The sequence below is a fragment of the Takifugu flavidus genome, chromosome 7 (assembly GCF_003711565.1).
Source record: "Takifugu flavidus isolate HTHZ2018 chromosome 7, ASM371156v2, whole genome shotgun sequence".
NCBI lineage: Eukaryota > Metazoa > Chordata > Actinopteri > Tetraodontiformes > Tetraodontidae > Takifugu > Takifugu flavidus.
Window position 1 is genome coordinate 13,034,176 of NC_079526.1, and position 22,906 is coordinate 13,057,081.

General features: G+C 44.0%; 1 protein-coding gene across 6 annotated transcripts; it reads right to left on the reverse strand.

Moving 5' to 3' along the window:
• Nucleotides 1-2,301: 2,301 nt before the first annotated feature.
• Nucleotides 2,302-22,421, reverse strand: dnajc6 (DnaJ (Hsp40) homolog, subfamily C, member 6). Of its 6 annotated transcripts, XM_057039345.1 has the most exons (19): nt 22,096-22,421; nt 18,922-19,066; nt 15,581-15,716; nt 12,711-12,760; nt 12,385-12,533; nt 11,636-11,758; nt 11,209-11,342; nt 10,748-10,942; nt 10,554-10,671; nt 10,014-10,093; nt 9,744-9,937; nt 8,184-8,549; nt 7,919-8,062; nt 7,353-7,454; nt 7,055-7,192; nt 6,668-6,979; nt 6,386-6,534; nt 6,053-6,229; nt 2,302-4,186 (listed from the first exon to the last, which is right to left on the reverse strand). In XM_057039345.1, the coding sequence occupies exons 2-19, from the start codon at nt 18,932-18,934 to the stop codon at nt 4,085-4,087; spliced, it is 2,682 nt and encodes an 893-aa protein (XP_056895325.1). In that variant the 5' UTR covers nt 18,935-19,066; nt 22,096-22,421; the 3' UTR covers nt 2,302-4,084. The 6 variants fall into 6 exon arrangements, with proteins under 6 accessions (XP_056895325.1, XP_056895323.1, XP_056895320.1 ...); XM_057039343.1 differs by lacking the exon at nt 22,096-22,421 and having other exon boundaries at nt 7,994-8,062; nt 18,922-19,343; XM_057039340.1 differs by lacking the exon at nt 22,096-22,421 and having other exon boundaries at nt 18,922-19,342.
• Between the last annotated feature and the right edge of the window lie 485 nt (nt 22,422-22,906).

The window sequence follows — 22,906 nt, forward strand, 5'->3', positions numbered from 1 at the left end:
GAAATCCCATGTAGGCTGCTGAGGCTGCTTTGTAAATCAGATATCACATGAATACAAACAAGTAGGACATTTGATATCTGATGCAGACGGTGTTACTCTTTGGCTTGAAAGACAACTTTAACAAATTAAAAGTAATAAATGCTACAAATCAAAGGCAAGGCACATATTATGACACAGAGCATCTGTGCTCCTACTCTTCATCCGTTTATGGTTTGTTCTTCAATAATCAGATGTTTCTATTCTGATTTACAAGATTAAATAGAACTGGAGAAAACCCACCACCTTAAGAGCTCAGAATCAAACCCCAACAACAGTCTTTCTATTTTAAAACCAGCTTAACTTGGTGCCATTGATGGTTTCCATTGCAGCTGGCTGCAGCCAAAGGGGGAGGCCACTATCTATAAACTGCCAGGAAGATAACAAAGTTCTGCGGCCAAGTGGACCCTACCGACACCCAGAGATGATCAGTTCAATCACGAGTTCAACTGTGTGATTCTTAACAGATATCCAACAAGATAAAGCCTGATCAATCAATCAATCTTTATTTATCAAAATTGTTTCTAGGGGCTTTCCAGAATCCCAGGGCCTGACCCCCAACAAGCAACAGTGGCAAGAAAAAACTCCCCTTTAACAGGAAGAAACCTTGAGCAGGACCAGACTCATATAGGGGGACCCTCCTGCTGATGGCTGGCTGGGTAGAGAGAGGAGAGGGGGGAGGACAGGTAGAGGAGAGAATAGGCAGAGATCATAGAGATACATTAATAATACAAGCTGCTGGTATAAGAGTAGAGTGGGTCAGCAGGGTCGGAGGTCAGCAGGCCAACATACAGCTATAAAGGCGGCTAGACCTGTAGATGGATACAGAGAGAGAGGATGACAAGAAATAACATCATCACTGATCTACTCGGAGAGGACATGGATCACTTCCCTCTTTTAATTATGGAGGAGACACCAAGGTTCATCAGACACAATTAGCACGAAGCAAATGCAAGATGTGACAAAAGAAGCCAGAGAGGCCACAGAGTGAAGCAGGGAGGCCCCTCCATGTTTAAAATGATTCAAACCCTTCTTTGACAGCGTGACAGCCGCTCTTTCCTCGCTGGGGAAACACGCGTCGCGATGCTCAAACCTCCACTGGCTTTTCCAAAATATCCAGTAATTACAACCAGCTCCTGATGACACCCTGCTGTCATATGATGTCACTTCCTGTTTCAACTTTCTCCTTTCACGACCAGCACAGTCACACGCTTTAACCCCCCCCCCCCCCCCCTGCCCACCACCTCCTCATCCTCGGGGAGGAATCCCTCGGAGGGCAACATGGCAACATGGAGCCTTGGGAACAGAACACAGCTGAATATGCATGTGGAACAGCTTTCCACATGCATATTTCCCTGTTACTTTAGATGAAAAATAGGTCTGACAGAAGTTTAGCTCACATAATTCTACCTCATATGTGCCTGTGTTGAAATCTAAAGTCATTGTGTTTGATGATGGCTTTTGTTTCACTTTAGAATTAAATTTATGTTTGAAAATGAGTGTTAATTCATTGGTTATTCTAAAAATCCAGAGCGGTCTCCTCAAGTTATGTTTATATAATATTAAAATTAGCAAATTATTTCAGGAAGGACCCCCCCCACCACCACCACCACCACCCACACACACACGAGGGTGATGGAGAGGCAGAAATCCACCTCCTTCACTATCCTCTTTATTTTCTTCTGGGATGTTGGTTTAATTTTCCACCAGAAAAGAAACGGATCCACTAATTGAAACACGTCATTCGACAGGTTTAAAAATAACTTAAGCTCATTAAAGCGCAGCAGCAAATTTAAATGTCTGGCACAAATATGTTCATACACTTCCAAAAGACTTAAAATTTCCATTCTGGGTATGATGGCGTGGCATCTCAGTGAGGAAGTGCTGCTGGGACCTTTTTTTCCATGGTGAATCACTAAATGTAGTTATTTTCAACTCCCCAAAGTCCCTTCAGGATTGTGGAGAATGTGATCCATTTTACTTTAATAAATAAATAAATACTTCAGATCAAAGTAGAATTAGCCAATGATCACTTAGGGATGAAGTCTAGTAAGGTCCAGTTTACCTTTTTATATAGGAACTAGTCTATTAACTAACCAGAACACACCAACAGTACCTGTTTAAAATACCTTAAAGAATGCATTGATAATCTATAACCGTGTGAGATTTGTCAGTTTTCTTCAATATCAGTTCGTGAGTTGAGCGCTTCTGCCCCCTAGTGGCCAAATGAAGAACACGATAAAGCCACATACTAAATGCATCTCATTCTTTTCTCTTTACTCCTTTATTTCTTTGTGCACTGCACATGATCATTATGTACATACTGTAAATGGTAACCAGAAACCAAAAGGAGCACGAAAACAATTTTTACAGTTTAGCAATACTTGAACAGCATTCAGGCAAACACTTACAGCATACATACATACATAACGTCTGCATCCAAATCAGACTCTGACTCGTACGACGGCGTCACACAACACACATCCATTGACTACAATATAGAGGTTAGCTTTTAAACATAGCTATGTGACTGCAGAGAGGGGGCTGAGTCAGCGAGGGAGCTACTCAAAGTCCAATCACATGTCAGGCCTCAGTGTAAATACACATATCTAGTATACTACACCCTGTCTGTTAAGTCACCAAAGGAAACAGCAGCCTTTAGATCAGAGCTGTCAGGGCCAGTTCCTTTGTAATCACATGCTTGATTTCTTCATCAATTAAAAAGCCTCAACAAGGGAATGATCATGATGTGCAAGCACAGGAAAGAAATGCTCATAGTGAACGGGGATTTAAAAAATAACGGTCTAAGATTGGAGAGAGACTGAGAGTATAGTGCAGGAAACAATTATCTGTCCCATTTGCATTTGTTGAAAGCAGAAGTTTAAACTAAAAGTAAGAGCCCTCGCATTGAGAGCTCCATAGGTAACAGGAAAATGGAAGATGGACGATCATGAAACCATGAAAGAAAACATTTTGCAACTGCATTTTGAATTTTTTCCTCACAGATGTAATTTTGGGGATATGACACAAATCTGTGAAGATTCAAACAAGGTTGGAGGCGAAAATCTATCATAGGGAAACACCGTATTCTGTTCTGCTACACCCGACTGTTGATATGAAATGAGTTCACATACATGATGATGTGAAATATGTGCAGCATCTGAGCAGAATTAAGGTAAAAACAGAGGGAAACAGGAACAAACAGGGATTCTCACACATTTCATCTTACAGAAATGCATTTAGAGAAAAGTGCCATCCTGGTTAACTCTACCCTACATTCTTTTATAAATTGGCCCATGTGTGCTGTTGGTTTCAATGTAAAATGCAGCAGGATCTTATAAAAAACAATTTAAAAAAAAGACACTTAAAATAAAAAAGAGCACTCTTAAAGCCGTGGAGTCGGGCTGGCGGGTTGTGCTTTCGCAGAGCTCCTCTGCTGAATGAGTGAGTGTTGAGAAGAGTGAAGCAGAAATGCATGTCAATCCTACTCGGTTCATCTTATTGCTTTTACCTGGTTTCACTTCAGAAAACCGCCTGCAGAAAAAGGCTGTTCGCAGTCAGAATCATCATTCACAATCAATGGTTACATGCTCACATTAGTAGACAAGCTTAAAGTGGCTTCACAACCTCTTTGCATTACCCACATTTATCAAATTAAACACTGTTGATGTATTAAATGTCTACTTTTGTTGTACTTTTTCAGCCTCCTGCTAGTCGTGTCAGAGTTTCTTCTTTTTACTCATCGACACATTTTCTCTTATCTTCAGTGTCATTTGACTGCAGCTTTTTTTTCTTTATTTAAATCAAGTATTTGTTTGTTTTTCCAGACTCCCCAGCAACATCTGCTTTGATAAGAGGGATGGTTCAGGGCTAAGATCACACGACAAGGAGGATAGAGTTGCACCATGATAGTTAAACAGTGTTGAGTAGTCCTTCCACGCAGACGTTTCAGGGTGATGAGGATGTCTGCTTATCAAAGGTGGGGGTCACACTTGATCTGATGACGGCGACGTCCTCCCCTCACTCACTTCCTCTCTCTCTCTCATATTCAGTAAAGTGGTTTTTGTCCTTGGCTTTCAAATTCTGACCAGGCATCATTGAGTTCCATGAAAATCATCTTGGCGTATTGTTCGTAGGGCTTCCCTGTGGCCTGCCAACAAAAAAACACACTTAAAACAATCTTATAAAATGCAATATAATGTTTAGATGACTGAACCGGTCCTGGGGTGACCTTTGACTGCTCCTGGGAGTGTGTTTGTGCTCCTGCTCTGATAAAAGGGGATGAGTAAAAGGAAGGTTTTCTGTCCACACATGCACACCAGTGAGCTCAGAGTCTGCATCCACTGACCGTAGACTAAAAAAACGCTGGTTTGGAGACAGAAACCACGGGTAAGACTGATTTGCAGGTCCTCCTAATTTGTTTTCTGGACATTGTTCGCTCTCTTTAACGCAGGAATGTACTTCCTTCTGGACTGATGCTTAAATTCGAATGACACAACCTCTAGCTTCTTTATTATTTTAATCTCAGTCAAAGATTCTGTGGCTCCTTGGCTCTCTAAAATGCCTTTGGTCCTATATTTACTAATCCTGGTCTTGGTGGAGTCCACAGTGGGAGGTCCCCACATCACAGCGCCCGACGTTCGCATAGACGACGTCAATCTTTTTCTGAACATGGCGTGGCAAGTGGCCGGCCACATAAACCCAAACTCCAGCTGTTATGTCTGTGGACTCATGCCCAGCACTGCAGGAGAAGGATTGCCTCTCATGGCCCTGCCAGCGTCGGACTGCGACACGTGCCACCTGATGCATGTTCCCTTCTCTCAGACTTACTCTCACACAGAGTGCTCCAAATTGTCCAAAATGAGGTCCCTCAATTGTTCAGGAGGACATTCCAACTGCAACAGATGCCTCCAGATACCCAAGCCCGTCCCTGTAGCTGTGAATCCTCAGCCGTTCCCATGGTGTCTCCAGAACGACGGCGAGATGTTTGTCGGACACTCTGATTGTCTTCGGACTTTCAGGTCAGACGCGCGTTTTACCAGAATGGACTTCAATCCTCTGAACTCGGCACCTCAGGACTGTGTGGAAGCTGCAGGAGAGGTGAGGCTTAGTGCTCTAGCTCACCATACTGCCGAATGCTCCATCTCCTCCCCAGTAGGAATGTACTGGGTGTGTGGGAACCTTGCATACCCTTATCTTCCCGTGAACTACAATGGACGCTGCGGCTTGGCCTACATCATCCCGGCTATGAGAGTGGCTCACTCCTTGCCACAGAAAGCTCCTCGCAAAAGGGCGAGGCGAGGAACTTTGGACACCTTTGGGACCCATCATCAAACACCGTTCAAGAACGCCCTGGGAGCCCTTCTTCCTTTCTATGGGGTCATGGCTTCACTGGACCAAATCGCTGATCTGTCACACGCAATTGAAGTTATAGCGAATGAAACCAGTCGCGCCCTCACACTGATCTCGAGTGAACTCGCCTCTGTTAGACTTTTAGCTTTACAAAACAGAGCAGCGCTGGATTTTCTTTTAGCAGCCCAGGGAGGAACTTGTGCTGTCATCGGTTCTGAATGTTGCACCTTTGTACCTGATTACAACGCTACGATCAATGAGATCGTCTCTCACCTCCTTGAGACCGGGCAATCTGTTCACCAGGACAGCAGCTCTTTATCAGACTGGCTGGGTTCTATGGTAAAATCTCTGGGTTATCCCATGTTTACAGTGATCTTAGTTTTGATTGCTGTCATTATTGTCCTGTCTTTGCTCCTCTCCTGTGTAAAAAAGTTCCTGTGCAGCTGTTAAGCATTTATAAATGTTTATTAAAATGCATTGCCATAACATTTTCAACACATTTTCTTTTTCCTTTTTGTCGTCCACTTTGTGCAGTACACATTTTGGACACTGGGTGGCAGTTACCCACTTTTGCTGCTAATAAAGTTGTAGTAAAAGTCTGGAGTCTATGCCAGTTTATACTTGTAAATAATTGTAAATTATTTGGGGACTTCATTTTGCTCACCTTATCAGGGTGGACGACCAGGACTGCTTTGCGGTACACCTTCTTGACCTGTTCTGGTGTGACCAGGTCAGCCATGCCCACGGGTTTCCAGCGCGTCTCTCCCTCCCACAGGACAGTATGCATGGTGGACAGCAGAGCACGGATGTTACGCTCCTTCCCCTCGATCCAGTCCAGAATCTACATTACAAACAGGGAGGAAGAACCAAAGAGAAAAACAGTTATGCTCCGATGCATGAACTAAAAAGATAGAATCAGATTACATGTTACATCAGCGTACGACAATATAATACACGCTAATCATATTGCAAATGAGAAATGTTTAGAGTTCCCTGCCTTTATTTTCTCAGGGTCCATCTCTTTGGCCAGCTCTTCCTTCCTCATCTCTGCTATAGTTCTGGGCCCTTTTTTGTCTTTGGTTCCTGAAAAACCCTGACCAGACAGCAGGTCGTCGAAGTTGGCATCTGAGGCCTTGGGTTTACAACCTGTTACAGAGCGAAGAAAACACAAAATGAGTTTCACATCCTGCCCTCGTGCTGTAGTTACTGATGGCTCTCTAAACTTCGATACAATCTAAAGGAAACAGCCATCCAATGTGATTCATCCTCTCCTGCTCACCCATGCCAGCCTGTGCTTTGTTCCCTGTGCTGGGTGAGCCCCCTCCCATTGCAGAGAAGCTGACATTGTAGTTGGGTCGATTCTGGGGGGAATTGTGAGACATGGGGGTGTGGCTGGGGCTGGGTTTTGGCTGGGGAGGAGTGCCCTGTCCTTGCGGTGCCCATCCTCCACCACTGCCAGGACCTGGCTGCCATGAGGGAAAGCCAGCAGTATGCTGGGGGGATGCAGGAGGCCGCGATGGGGAGCCCATGGGAGGCATGAAAGGGGTGGGCCCAGTCGGAGTGGTGGGTTTGCTGGAGAATCCTGAACCTGCTGAAGAAAATTAAAAATCTTCATTAAGAGCGTAGAGGTGAGAATAAGGAAGTGGGTGCGTGTCTTAAAATTGACCTCCGAAGCTTCCCCCGAGGTTGCCGATGTCTGCAAATGGGTCCAGCGTGTTTGGTTTGACGGAGTGAGTGGGGGTGCTGTGCACTGAGCCGGTGGGGCTTGTCGTGGCCGACCGGCTGCCCACACCAAAACCAGCTCCTGGAAACAATCGGAAAATGAAACAAGGCTCCATTCAGACAAATATAAATATAAAGTATTAGTGTCAGGCGTTGTAGTGTCAGGCGTTGTTATTCAGGTCTGTGACCTCCCGGAAGGTAACTCTTATTTCATGACAGTGGGTTACATTGCCAGCTCGCACCTGTGCTCGTGGTTGCAGGTCTGTTCCAGTCCCATCCTCCCATTGGATTCTGCTGTTGAATGTTGACAGTGGGGGTGGTGGTGGGTACTGGGGAACTCCGGCCTGTTCAGCAAAGAGAGGGAATATCAACTATAGGCTGCAAAAGCATTTTCTGCTTTTACTGATGAGCTTTAAAAGGCTGGGACATTTTATAGTCTTGATATGGATCTGCTTTAACAAAGCCTTCCGCACAACAGCGATGAACACTTAAAAACAGCAAATCCCGTTTAAATTAATGACAGCATTTGCACTGGAGGTGGAATCCCGCAAATTAGACAAACTGCAAACACTCATCATACAACAGGCCAAACACTTCATGCGCAAAATAGACAACAGTGAAGGAATCTATACAGGAAAACCTTTGTGTGGGTAAGCTGAGCAGAAAGATTCGATGCATGATCAAATGTGCATTTCTAGGCTAATGCTCGGCAGCTGACTCGCATGCGTCAACGTGCCTTACCCCGATGCTGGGCCCACTGCCTCCAAAATGTGCATGTGTGAAGCAGAGCCAGAGGGTCACTTCTTACCGAAGCTTGCAGGCTGCAGAGTGGGGGATGGAGAGCGAGCAGCATGCAGGAAGGGGTCTGTCTGCACCACGTTACCTGCTCCGAGGAAAGAACCCATCACGTCCTGAGGCTTGGGCATGGGCCCTGCCCCAAAAGGATCAAAGGCTGAGGAAAACGGACATTTCAGGATCATTTACCAGCATTTTATTGTTGTGGTGGAAATAATTACAAGTTATACAGGTATCATTAAAACAAATACAATTACAGAGTTTGTAATGTGTCTCACCTGGTGGTGCAGGAGATGGGCAGGGTGAGGCGGTGTTTGGGGCGACTTTATGTGGCGTGGACTGGGCAGACGACGCCCCACTGGTGGGCTGGGGTGGCCCTCCAAACAAGTCCCCAAGGAGGTCAGTGGTTGTGGCTGCAGGCGGTTGAGATGAAGGACACGGGCAGCTAACTCCACCCCCATCGAGGCCAAGAAGGTCCACTTCCTCCGGAGGTTCCTGTGCTGCTGGCTTTGCAGTGGGTGGGTCGGGTTTTTGGGGGGCTGTGCCGGCATTGGTCCGCTGATGTGACAGGGAGAGCATCTCATCGTCGGAGGGCTCGCTCTCTTCACGGTGTCCATCATGACCTCCGTGTGGCCGGCTTGGCTCTGCAGAGATAGAAATAGAAGAAGAGAAAAGGCAACTGAGCTGGAGATGGTGCAGAAAAGCAAAATATGAGAATTAAATAAAAATGAGCTACAGATAAGCTACAGAAAGCACAGACTAGTGTCCCCTGTTACGGCGCTCTCTGCTACCTGTACTCTGTGCTGCAGTTTAGAATTATTTTGAGTGACTATTTATTGCAAAAAATTCAATGCACAGAGAAAAGAAGAAGCACATTTAAAGAAGGAACAGGGAGCACATTTATGACTACAGACCTCTGCTGCTATTAACCTGGAGCAATATTTAAATTTAGTAATCATTGGGTTTTTTTATGTTTTAACTATTCTAAAACATGTCTACTTATTGGAAAATTCTACAATCTACCAAACTGAAATAACGTCGGGCATGATGGGGGTTTCTTTCAGTTAAATCATCCATGAATTGAAGGGAATTTCCAATTACAGACAGTGATTTTGATGATTGAATTGAAGCAAACCCCCTCTGGACTACTGTCACTGCACTGAACAGCTTCTCTCATGGGTCTGTGGCGTCCTCTACTCTCTTACCCTCCAAGTCCAATCCTTCCATCTCATCTTGCAGGGACAAAAATGAGAGTTCATTAGTGGTTTTCACATGAATGAAAACGCCCGTAAAGGTGTTTATATCCTGCACACAACAGTGTACCATCCACCAGATCTACTATATATAAGCGAAAATGACTTCATGATTTAATTGTATATCTGTTTGCTAAACTTGGTTTTGAAATTCCATCAACAAAACTATAGCATATTAATGACAATGCACAGAAATGACACATGAAATTAATAAAATAATAGGTGAATATGATACATAAAAGGTAATAATCTTCATACTTCAATAACTAAATGCACCCATTTTTCTTACTAATTTGAAAAGTAACAGTAGGAACACTTGTATCAAATAATGAGGGATCCTTTGATTTTCCATTTGTAGTGAGACATCCTGTTCCTCAATCTACCATCTTTGGTTCAAAAGCAGTAAAAAACCTTTGAATTCAAGACTTGGATTGGACAAATTAAGGCAGATTGCACACATGCTGATGGTCTATCAAGGATTCAACCTTATGTGATAATGGTGTGAATCAAACCAGTTTCTCAATCAATCAATTAATCAATCAAACCCAGATTTATCAATCTCCAAGATATTAATAAACACTGTACCAGCAATAGCCAGAGCGTCTTGATGTTCTTTATGGCAGGAAAACAGCACGGTGGGACTGAGATCTTTGCAAGGGAACTGCTCCCAAGGTGGCGTCAGGTCTTTCTGTTTGTCCACCCCCTCCACCTCCACATCCAGTATCACATGGAAAAGCTGAGGATATTTATCAGGAGAGTCGCAAGCATCCAGCTCTGGCCTGAGGGGAAAGATTATAAATATATGATGGGAAAATCTGCATTTTGAGGCTGCCTTCACATAAGAGATTAACTTACTGGTTGAACTTTAACATGGTGGTACCAGGGGCAATGAAACCAGTGTGGAACTGGATCTGGAAAATCTGTGTGTTGGTCACCTAAAAGCATAACAAATGAAAGCTACAATATAAGCACAGAATAAGGAAACGTGTTTCACAAAATGATATGAAAAATTGTGCCAAAATGTGTTTTCCACAAAGCTGAAAGGAGGAATCTACCCAGAACATAATGAATATCAGACTGGATCTTATTCCAGGAACTTCGACTGTAGGTTTTGGACTAGGATTTTATTTATTTTTAAAGAGTAATTGCAAGAATCTGTTGCCTAATTGTCATTTTTACAGTATTTTATCAATGATATCATGATGACTTGCTTGTATGATGCTTTATTAGTATAGTCTGCAAACCTCTTGTTGACCTCTTGTTTACTGGATAAAGGTTAATAGTGAATGGAAGACATAGAGATAGATGTGTAGGATAAGTTCAGAGGGATGCTGGATGCTAGAACACCCGGTACCACAACCCCCCCACCCACAGAATAAATCACACAAACTTTACCTTGGCCTGGAGGCGCCCTCCAATGGTCGACCTCATGTGGTAAACAGAAACAGCGACGTCTCCTTGCACGCTCACGCCCAGAGGGAAAACCACCTTACCCTCCTGGATCCGGTGTTCTCTGGAGAACATTCAGTTGATTTAGCTGATGGGATGTGGCCAAATCTGCTTCAGTGTCCACACTTTAACCAGCCCACCTCATCCTCTCGTACTCCTGTGCGGTGGTGAAGATCTTTGTCTCGCCGATGAGGATGTCGCAGAACGGACGACAGCCGCTGCGCTGCTTATTGAAGCAGGGGATGGGACTCATGGTGAGGGCTTTGATCACCAAGGGCTTGGAATGGGGTAAACTGGGCTTCTCTGACACCATGCTACACACATAGCCTATGTACCTGCACAGGTAGAAGGAAAGCACTGCTGTTGTGTCACTTCACATACACTCCTGATCTTTTACTCTATTACTCTGCATTTAAAAACGCATCTTTCCTCTCATGGCTATCAAACATCCTCAACTTCTTATAAGACTGAGTTTGGCTAAATTTTGTACTTAGAGCAGAAGGACTATTAAATTACTGAAGCCAAATACAGAAGGGCTAAACATCTTACTACCGTTGATGGTGTTTGTATGTCTCACAAGAACCAACGCTGCCATACGTACCTGCGGTGTGAGGGCCAGAGCCCAGAGCCTGGTCTCTTTGCACTGAGCAGCTGCATGGCCGGGATGGGGTTGTTGAAGAGGTGGCAGAAGCAAAACATGGCACAAACCAAAACACCCGAAGGAGCTCGGCTGTCCTAAACACCCAAGACAAAGAAAATGATGAATGCATTTATAGTAATAGAATTCATTCAGTGTTTTAAGAGAAAACTATATTTAGAAGAAAATAAGTTTCCTGAAAGTTATGTAAGAAGATAACTCGCCAAGTCCCAGGCCGACCACAGGAGTTTAGCAATAACAAAACCAACACATGTATGTGCACGGCTCTGACCAACTTTGATCAAGTCAAGCATTTTTAACAAATTAGCTACAGTTTTATGACACCATTGCTATTAACCAAGCTGAATTTTGTATGAGTGTTTTCTCTTACTGAGCAGGTGATGACGCAGACGTTTTTGGGATTCTGTTTGAGCCAGTTGTGCATGTTCTTACACACAGCAAACAGGTTGTGAAGGCTGGGAGCCTGACGAGAAGGCCAGTTGCATTCTGACACCTGGGACATGAAAAAAGGGAAAACGGAAAAGTGAGGAAAAACGGCACGACAGAGGGCGGAAAGGACAGTTAAGGCAGAAGAAAAGAGGCAGAGAAACGATGGAGCTTCGGAACAACACAGCACCAGGGCAACAAAAGTGTTGCCATGAAGAATAATCTGCATTTTCACACAAGCGGAACGAGGCCCACCATGCACATAGTAAGTGAAACCAAAGGGTGTCAGTGTTTCACCAACAGAGAGCCCCGATGAGTCCTCATCCAAATTAATTCTTATGGCTGAGTTGCAATTCAGATGGGATGATTGGATTAAGCAGATTAGCTGCAGCTGGTGTGACAGAGTTGGCATAAAATGTTGCTTTATCTATCTCCCAAAGTCTCTCAAAGACAGAAGCAAACTTATAATCTAAATAAAAAGCGCTCTGACTCTACAATGTTGGACATTAGTATTTAGCCTATTCATCTTCATATGGTGAAGAAGGAAGAATGAAACTAAAATATCTATCATCTGTTGTCAGATGCTTTATCCGCATCTGCAGCCACTCCTCAGTTTTTCACTCCCTCCTTGGAATGAAGTCATCGTCCAGTAGTGGCTCCATCTGTGGCCTCAGGGGGCTGAAGAGAACTCACCCTGTTGGAGAACTTGGCGCCGCGGTAGTTGCGCTGTGATAGGTTGAAGACGGTGTAGTGGTCAGCGTGCCGACTGTCGAGGAAGGAGCGAACATCCTCCACGTGGTTCTGGTAACCGATCTGCACTGACTCCGCTGGGTAGGTCATCACTGGGAAAAGCAAATTCAGCTGCTAAATGAGGGGTTTCATTGTGTTTCCAGCTTTCAGAGTCTGATGCTTGTTTTGGTCGATACAGACAAATGTTGCCTGTAAAAAACACTTTCAGATATTTTGGACTAGATCACACCTAAACAGGCTAAAATATATCCACTTCCAGGCATGGTTACCTATGATCCGTGATGTGATGTAGGCAATGTCCAGCTCCCCTTTAGTGTACCTGTAACAAAGAACCAGATAGCCAAAGGTCGATCAACATGTTGCTTTTCAGGTTCTTGTATTAAGACAAACCAGGCAATTACTTTATGTGATATCAAACCATGAATGAAACATGTGTACTGCAAATACCATACATGCAATCCTTCCTGGTGAAGGACACTCTCCTAAAATACAACTTCATGGACGGATCTTAAATCTAAAGCTTTCACCCGACAGTATGACAGCCTGGCAACCTGCTTTAAGTATCACGCGAAACACTTTAGCAGGCTAATGTGCATCCGATTGAGTCGAGCTGTTGCGACTGAGAAAATCCCTGGAGCAGGGCTGATCTGGGGCTTCTCTGCGTGCTCACGGAGGAGCGCCATATGGCCCTGATGGAACTGTAGACCCGGTTATGTAATGCTGTGCTACTCAACTAGTCTACTTTAGAGTAACAGGAGGTTAAATGTGTCCTGAGGCGTAGTTAGTATTCAGTATTACACATAAAACATACACACATACAAGCCTCCACTAAAACTGAAGAAAGACAAATTGTTGACTAGGGTTAGGTGAATTTGTCCAGTGTTTGGGAAGATCTGGTCCACGTGACCTCTAAATCTGGGGTTGCTTCATTCCCAAAATAGCACTTTGTCTATTATAGGCAGAAGCAGGTCAGATTTAAAAAGTAGAGGCCCACCCCCAAGAAGGACATCAGTGAGACGTCACTGACAAATCTCATGACTGGAACTGAATTCTGATCATACTATAAGACAATAATAGAAAAGGCAGGCTGGTCACATTAAATGCTGTTGTCTAAATTAGAGTTGAACTAGAGGAGGAGAGAGGAGATTCTGGCAGAGAATTTCTGTTTATTATTATTATTAAAATAGGAAAAATGAACACAGGGATGATGTAAAATAAGCGGTTTTGAATCTTCTGCCACTTGACATGCACATGCATCTTCACAACAGATTTCAGTTAAAGCACCGATTGAACGCGGTCTCCAGCTGGTATTTGAGGTATATTTAGCTCTCTGCATGAGGATACGTAGCAGCACGGAAAGAACAGACGCACAAACAGCACCAGGTTGTCTGCTGATGGTTCATCAGGTTTTTACCCGTTTGAGACTAAAAATTAAAGGTTGAAAGCCAATTTTAGGGCAGATCATATCAGTACATGCTCTAGCTAAGGTTCCTGTGATCCTCCTCCACACACACACAAAGAGTCTAAGTGGGTTAGATCCTGCTGGGCTCTTTAAAACCATTCTACCACATCTGCAGTGTGATCTACTAACTTAGCAATGCCAGAATTTACTGTTGCTGCGTCTCTAATCCAATCAAAACTAACCAAAGCGAGCCTGAATGAGGAGTGCAAAGACAGAACATGCAGACAAAGTCAGAGGCGTTCAGCAGAGCAGCATGACTGGGGGATGCTGGACAAGAAGTGGGACAGTAAGTCTAAACCAGGGTTGTTTGGCCTCTAACAAGCCAACACCACCAGAGACAGAGCAGCACACACACTGTTTTTCCCACAAAAACGTGACTCCAAGCTGCTCTTTATAATTCAGCAGATACCAATCAAGTGAAGCTGGAAGTGTTTAAAGGCTGCCTGGTGTTCCTCACAGCGGTTTGCCTTACAGCTCAGGAGCATCTCTATTCAAGTCTTCAGTGTCTGCTGTTTCTAACAGCTTCTAACAGTCACATTAAAATTCTTTTAAACTATCCCAGAAGTTGCCCAAAGTGCTGCAAACTACTTTATATGCACTTTTAATGGGTTTGATTTTGCAGCCTGTTAGTCTGGCACTGTGTGAAAACAAAAATATGACTTTAGCATTCTGAAAAAAGATATTCTTTCCATAAAATAAAATACCGCATCCCAGGATTACAGTACAAACTATGCAGCAGTCTTCCCCACACTGGGCGAGAGAAGCTGATTATAATGGGACAGAGAGGCTAAAGTAACCATTATTAATTCGACTACCCACTATAATGCATAGTAATGCTGTTGCTGCACAACACTGGAAGAGTCCAACTGGCTGGATAAAGGGGGGAGAGGCAAAATGGTTACAGTGGGATAACTTTTTCTAACAATTATAATCAAATACTTTCCAAATCCAATGAAGTAGATTTGGTAAATTCTCCACAGCGTTCTATCCACCCAACACACCAGTACACAAAGAATCCCGGTGAAATGAAGCCTCCTGTATCAGCACAGAACTGGTCATTTGGCACTTTAACTCTCCATGAATAATTCAACCACAGGAGAGAAGCGATAGATGAGAGGAGAGTGGGAAGCCGGAGTGAGGGAGCGACTTTAAGGGAGACGAGGCTCTTGGCCAAAGGGAGGAAAAACACGGGGGAGGAATCGTCACAATCAAACTTGCTGAGTCAATAGTGAGAGAGAAACTGTGTCTGCATGTGTGTGCGTGTGCTCCCGGTGGTACAAAAGCGCCTTTGTGCTGCCCGGTGCAGATGCCTGTGCACCAACACAGAGCGGCCGTGCCAGACTCTGCTGCCTCCCCCGCTGTCCTCTGCCCTAAAGAATCATTTTAAATCCCATCGATCACCGCGAACAACGTTCAAGGCAAATGAGATCAGCAAGTGTAACATACTTTTAAACATTACTCAAGCTTTCATTCCCGGACACTATAAGTTGGGGCCGATCATTCTGACGTTACGGGCCTCAAAATGGACATAGACCTCTCGAATGTAAGACCTTTTCTGAGGAGACCAACATTACGTTCAACATTCCCTGGAATTTAAAGAAAAGAGAAAATAAAGACAACATATGGGCTTGTGGGAGCGTTCCTGGCGGCATCCAGAATAAAACCAGCGATACTTACGTGGCTACTTGATTCATAACCTTGTTGGAGGTGTCCATCAGGGTGTCCTTCAAGTTATCTTTAAAGTTGCTGAAGAATTTGCCGGCTCCTCCCTTGACCATATCGAACAGCCCTCCTCCGTAGCCAGCGTCCATGTCTGTGGTCAGAGGACATTGAGCCAGTCAGAATCAGGATGGAAACACAGCACACACACTTCAACACACCTGCTCAACAAACCTGAATATATGAACTGGACAAATGTGATCTTCTATTACCAAATGTGCCCGATTTGTGATGCCTGTTTGAGTAACCAGGCAACAATTAAGCGCACACCATCTGGAGCCGTGATGCCATGTCTGAGTCAGCATCCCAATGGTGATGGGGGAACCGTTCTCCTCTTGCTCTCTGTCTGCATATACACGTTATGCTACTGCATAAGCTACAGAACTTGACACAAGTTCAAAAATTAAAGGGATTTTTCATCATTCGTCCAGCTCGAGGCATCTCAGAGGATCAAAAACTCATATCCACGCAGAACTAACCCTGGAGACAAGAAACGATCATATCACTCTACTCAGTTATTGCCTTATTGACAATGTTCAAGTGCTTCTTTGAGGCACAGAGAAGAGAAACTAATGGCAAATAACTAAAAACCGAAAAACCTAAGCCTCCGCACACACGACGGGCACCACACACCCACAACAAATCAGCGAAATATAACAAACTGTATGAAAGTCCAATCTTCATTCAGTAGACAAACAAAAGGTGGACATTTCCAGCCTGTCTGTTCAGGTTTTTATCTCCACACCGACACTCTTGTATGTGTCACACAGCTTTACTGCAGAAGCACTATAAGGGTCTCAACACTTACCAGTCTCAGCTAGCAACAGAATACTCAGAACACAGACCAGACCCCCCAAAACTACCTTCAGTTTGTTACCGTATATTGTCTGTCTTGTATCCAACTAGCCTCTTTAGTTTCTCATAGACGTTTCACTTATCCAAGAAGCTCCTTCAGGTCTAACTCAACTGAGAATCCCAGAGTGGTAGACACTGTTAATCCTGCTTCTTTTGCTTTTTAAATGGAGGACGTCCAACAAAAACAAGCAGATATATTGTGCGCTGATACATGGTTATATATCATGACAGGTTGCTTTGTGAACAAAGTATTCGGATTTGATGGAGTCCTTTGATCTTTTGAAGATCAGGGGTCAAGGAAAGTAAAGAACGCCGGCTGTATGTCCCTCCTTGGCGGAGGGGATGTATAACACGTGTCACATGTCAGATGTGGAAGTGACGTACAGATCTTGCAGATATGCTGCACCATATTGTAATACCTGGAAATCGGTGTTGAGAGCAGTGAAATGAAGCTTTTGTCATTCTGGGAGACCATGTGAACATCCTAAGGTGCAGATTTCTGCTCTCATCCTTTTATGAGCATGTCTGCATCATGTCCCTCACATTATCTTTCCTAATCTTTCTTCACCAACTTCCAAGCTTTGATCTTTCCAAGGCGGTGTCAGTCAAGACAGAAACCATCTGTTTAATTAACTGAAGTCAGCAAAGGGATTTGTTAAGAGTGAGATTGCCTTCATAACAACGCTGAATGGTTTGGTCCATATTTAGCTTATTTTTCTCAAAGATTACCTGGAAGCTTGGAAGGGAATGATATTTGAACGCTATTGAGCAGTTCTTTAAACCCTTTATTCTCATGCTATGGTTTATTTAAGATTGTTACAGAGACTGAATAAATGCTGATGTTAGTGGTTGTATGATTGTGAGGTTAAACTCATGCTTACAGACCCTGAACGTTAAACTAATGATTTAGACAGATCAGCATCCGAGGTGAACTTTCCAGGAAGTACTACGAGATATAAGAGAATAAAGAAATATTCACTAAATTTCAAGCCCACATTTTGTGTTTATTTGAGTTTCTTGCCTGTTCTCAGATCTTTTATTAATGCCAGTCAGCCAGGCAAATAGACAATATTCAAAACATCTGCTCGTCAATAAAAATGATCTATTGATCAATTACCCATTCCCATGTCGTACACAAGGTTTCTGTGCAGGTTACTGTGAAGCCAACATCTAACTCTAGGTCTGAGATTGTCTGTGCCTGTGAACAGGTGCATGTAGGAGCGCAGGCTGAGATACTGAGACAGAGAGAGACCAGAGGAGGCTCTGGCATGTGCTCCATCAGGTGACCAACAGCAGAGGAAACTAGAAAATGTATTTGGAGAGTGAAGGCATCTGCCAAGGAGGTCATTTCCCCAGATATCGTGACAGTCAGCAGTACTAATACAAGGCTGAAGGCTGCTCTATGATCAAAAGCCCATTGGCTTTGATCTTTGGAAGATCAAAGGTCAAACTCCCTCAGAACATCGCCAATTTAATCAGCTTTTCCTTGGTCCAATTTCAACATTTCATTAAAATCTGTGCATAACTTGAGGTTTTTTGCTAACAAACGTCAGCTGTCACATGACCTCCTCGGAGGTTCCGTGTCGTGGGTCTGAGCTGCAGGTCCCTTTCCCCAGGCAGATGATGCAGAGACACAAAGACAGTAAACACCAGCACTCCCACCATGCCAGACACACCAGACATCTGATACTGCAGCCCATCCCCCCCCCATCTTTGCATCATCAGTCCCAATCCCCTTTCCTCAATGACCCATCCAGGATCCTTTTGTTCCTCACCAGTTTATCTCCAGAGGTTAGCTGCTTCCACACTGCAGCGAGGCGAAGACAATGTTCCTGAAAAGACTATAGATTCCACAGTCGCTTTAAATATTCACCTTTGCTATTTTCTGATGTAACGGCAATAGTTGTTATAGCAACTGTATTGCACATTTCTGATTAAAGAGGAAGTCACAGACTGCAGCTACTGTTTGCCTTCGTGGATGAAACTTTTCTAAAACGGAGCCCTTTAACCAACGACGGTAATGACCAATGACTGATTAGGACTGAATGGTTTTGAGGAATTCTCCTCAGAGTATTGACGAAGAAATAAAAAGGCATTTTATCAGTCAAATCTGGTTCATAATCCATAATGAATGACCAGTTAGTTGAAACTAAGCATTATTTTCTGTTTCTTCTGTCTCAAACTGAAGCAGGATTTAGACTGACTAAAGCAATAATCCAGGGATTATATTAGTGACGTTTATTACCCTTCACATACTATATTTACATGCACAGGTTTAAGGAGCGTTAGTATGCTTTACTTTATGAAGTAGGACAATATAACATGCAGTTTATTTCACAGAATGGCATCACCCCATGTCTTAATCTATATTGGTCCAGTTTGAGGGCGTATGTGGGGGGATAACCAGGACTAGGAGACCGTGTCCACGGTCCAAGGAGTCCTACCTGAGCTGTCCATGGTGCTGTAGTTGTCCTCTCTCAGCGGGCCTGCCTTCTGTCCGAGTGTGGCCGCGATGGAGCCTGCGAGTGTGCCGTTGCCGCTGCTGCTCCCTCTGCCGACACCGAAGCTATCTCCGCCGCTATCGACCAGCTGCAAACATTCGTAGCCATCGTAAGTGCTCTTTTTCTTGTAGGCCCCCAGCAAGCTCATACCCGCACAAGGGATCAGAGACAAAACACGTCCCAAACGCGTGTGCAGTCGCCGGGCTACGCCGCGCAGCCGTCGCCGCTGCTGCACCGCATGTCTGTGGAGGAGAGGACAGCTGGTCTCCCCCGTCCTCTCTCTCTTTCTCTCTCACTCTCTTCCTCTCTCTCCCTTTCTCAGCAGACACGATCGACGCCTCTGCTGTCGCTGCTGCTGCACCGAGAAATCCCACAATCCTCTTGTAGGACCAAGAACACCTCTTTACATGAGCGTTAAAGCGCCAGTTCACAATATCCGCGAGTAGTTTCCGCTTGAATGGAACAGAAAATTTCATTTTGCTTTTTATAATTTTGTACGATTCCAGCGAATAAGAAAAGATCATTTATCTCTCCGCATCCTTCCTTCCGGGATTACATTTTCTCAATTGATGAGAGACAGTGTCTCCTTTTTTGACCCTTTTCCACACACTAATTTAGGGCACATTATGAATTTATTCATTATGAGAATTTAAATAAGAGGACTTGACATCCCCTGACATCATCTTGATAATCCAACACTTTATTTCAGATCCAGATTTTTTATTTGGCTCTAATCTTTGGGTAATGACCTGGACCCATGCAGCACAAAATGATGCCATGCTTCTTTCTTTGCTCTTGTACCCTGGCAACGGAACTTCAGCATGGTGCCGAAAAGAGGACACGAGCCTGGGAAACTCTTTTAGAGGGGGAAACCAAAGCTCAAAGCACAGCAGGAATGGAATGTCCCAACGGGAGGTGCATCGATCCCACATAACCGGATGCAGAGTGCTACCCCTTTATTGTGGAAACAGAGCTTCCTGTCCTCTGGCTCCTAAACAGGCCTGCCAATATTTACGCTTCAAAAGCCTTCCGAGTGGGACAAAAGGTGCAGGAAGGACATTTCAACAGCAGTAGCAGATATAACAGTAGCAGATGCATTCATGCAAATAGTTTTTTTTCTCTCTCTTTTTAAGCTCATTCTTGCAACTCTATACTGGGCATCATTTGTCAATCTATAGTTTAAAATATTAATTTAAAATGTTATGATTACATTCATTTGCTCACTGCTGTTTGTACTGAAGAAACAAGGTGCTCTACGGAATTCTAACCCTGACATGATTATTTGCAGTATATTTTTAAACTGAAAGAATGGTGAGGGGGTTATGACCTATTCTGGCGTCCACCACTAGAGGGCAGACAAGATTTCTTGGCCTAACTTCAGGAGATCCATCCCTGAACCCTGAAATGTCTGTCAAGAATTTAAAATCCACATTTAGTTCAGTTTAACCTCATTGGGAGATTATGACAAATATGGGAAGCCGCCCATCAACAAAAAAACCTCTAACTGTAGCTCTGACACAGTTATTGTGATTTGAACAGAACAATGGGATAAAAGATGCGTTCATGACCCAGATGCACTTCAACAGATGTGCCACATCTCCCGATAGTTTGTGGTTCCAGTTCTAAAATTATTTATAATAAAATACTTTCCAATTCCAGCAACTATTCATGGTGAATAGTTTGTGTAATATTCCCAATGTCAGACCATTAAATTTAGCAGATCTAAGAGGTTTAGTTCAGTTTGGTCTCAGTGGGATGTGGGAGATTGTGACATATGAAGGAAGCTGTTAGTCAACAGAAGGGAAACGACCAATCAAGCTTCACTCGTCCCAAGACTGAGGGTTAATAATTATCCTCATAATGGTTGAAGCAGAATCCAGGAATGTGCTGGATCAGCTGCAGCTCAAATGACTTGAATGTGTGACATCACGTAATATGATCGTTCATGCTCGCTGCTACACTAGCATAACTTGATGAGTTCTGTGAAGGGGTTTCCAAGTCCTTTGTGGATTTGTGAGACCGTTGGTGCAAATTAGCTACAACATCACAGAGTAAGGTGTGACTTTGGATTTAAGATGACAAAAATAGACAAGGAGATGAAAAGATGAGAAATATGACTGTCAAACATGTCAGCCCTGTCCACGCCCACTTCTGCAGCAGCAGACAGAAGATTAATAGGATCTGACATTATTTTCACTTTGAAACAGATTTCTATTTTGAAATTAAGCCAGGAGTTCTGGTTGGGACACTTCCCTTGGCAATCAAACAAACCGCAAACATCCCTAGTAATAAAATAAAACAGCGCTGTCCATAATAACTCTAAGTTGGGTGTTCAGCATGCATATAAAGTCCAGCCATTTTAATTGCCCTGCATTTATAATGCGTGTGCATGATAAATACCAAAATGTTTTATTTATGCAGACCAATAAAAACAAATAAACAGGTCGGGTCAAACGTGCACGTTTTCATGGTTGACACCGTGGACGCGTCCTTGGAAGCACTGTTTCACGCAGGACTCGTGTGATGTCACGTGTGTGCTGACGTCACCGTCGCTGTTGACAGTGAAGGCTATGGATGATGACGATGGCGATTCTGATGATACCGATGATCGGCACAATGATAACTAGCATGTATCTCAACGGGGCTACAGTAAATATTCTGTGCGCCATTTTTTAAAATAAAAAGCTGCCAAGGTGAATTAAATCTGTCCATTCTAACAAACCGTTCACAGAATAAACAAACAGCAGCAGAATATCTCTCAAATTTCCATGTCAATCGAAAGCTCGGAACAAAAATGACCCAATGATGTCATCCTCGATCATCCTGCGCGCGTTCAAGCGTGCTTGGAGACACGCACGGCGGTTTATCATTTTGCGATTTTAATTGAATTCGTGCTTAAATAAACCTGCCGGGGATAGTGGGGTGGGAGGCTATGGAAGGTAGCTTCAAATTATGTAACCCCGGCACACGGACGCGCACGATGCTCTCTTCTGTCTTATCTCTCTCTGTTTACTCGCTAGTTTAGTGGTGTTTTAAGGAAGCAGAGAAGAGGAAACACGTCTAGAGAATCACCTGGACCACAAGAAACGGGGGCAAGAATCCTGCAGAACGCATTACCTTTGCGTGCGTTGTCTACCATTCTCCCGGGGGCGCTGTCCTGTGCCGCGGTGGAGATGCGCTCGGAAGCCTCGCTCCTCTCACGCGCACACCGACCTTTGATTTGTCACCCGCTGAAAGTCAAAGGTCAAACTGCTACACCTGCAAGGACACCCCTCGTCTCATCCACTCAGCCTGACAGTAATTCTAGAGCACCCGTCATAGTGGCACGATCCTAATCACATTTTGATATGTGAGCAATGGTCCCACGGATGTTGATTTGTAGATCTCTAGATCATGTGGATGAGCTGGAAACCTGCACGAGTGACCGTCTGCTGCCTTAGAGATCTGTACAGGAACGCATCCTGCTGTCAGTCCGGTAAAACCTGGACTGGATTTCAGAGACCGCCTGAACCGGAAACGATTTAGTGTCCAGAAAATAAATCTATTTTTCTGTTTTGGCTTTCACATGTCGACAAAGCAGCGCACAAATAGCAGCGTGTTTTTCTGAATATCCCAACTTCTGCTATAAATTTATATTCTTGAAGATCAGTTTCCAGTAAATGGGATTTGAAGTACAATCCGGACGTGTGTTCCGGATCTGACCGGATGGATGCAAGCAGCATTTGGACAGACATGCATTTAAAAAGGCGTGTATGCATACAGGCTGCAGGTGAAACTGTAATCCGTGACAAGCGCTAATCAACAAATCTGAGAGGATTACACAACCTATGGCTATTTATGTATGCACTGCCGGGCTTTTTTCTTTCCATCTGAGTTATTTTTGTTTGATGCAACATTACACAACTTCATTTCAAAAGAAAAAAAGAAT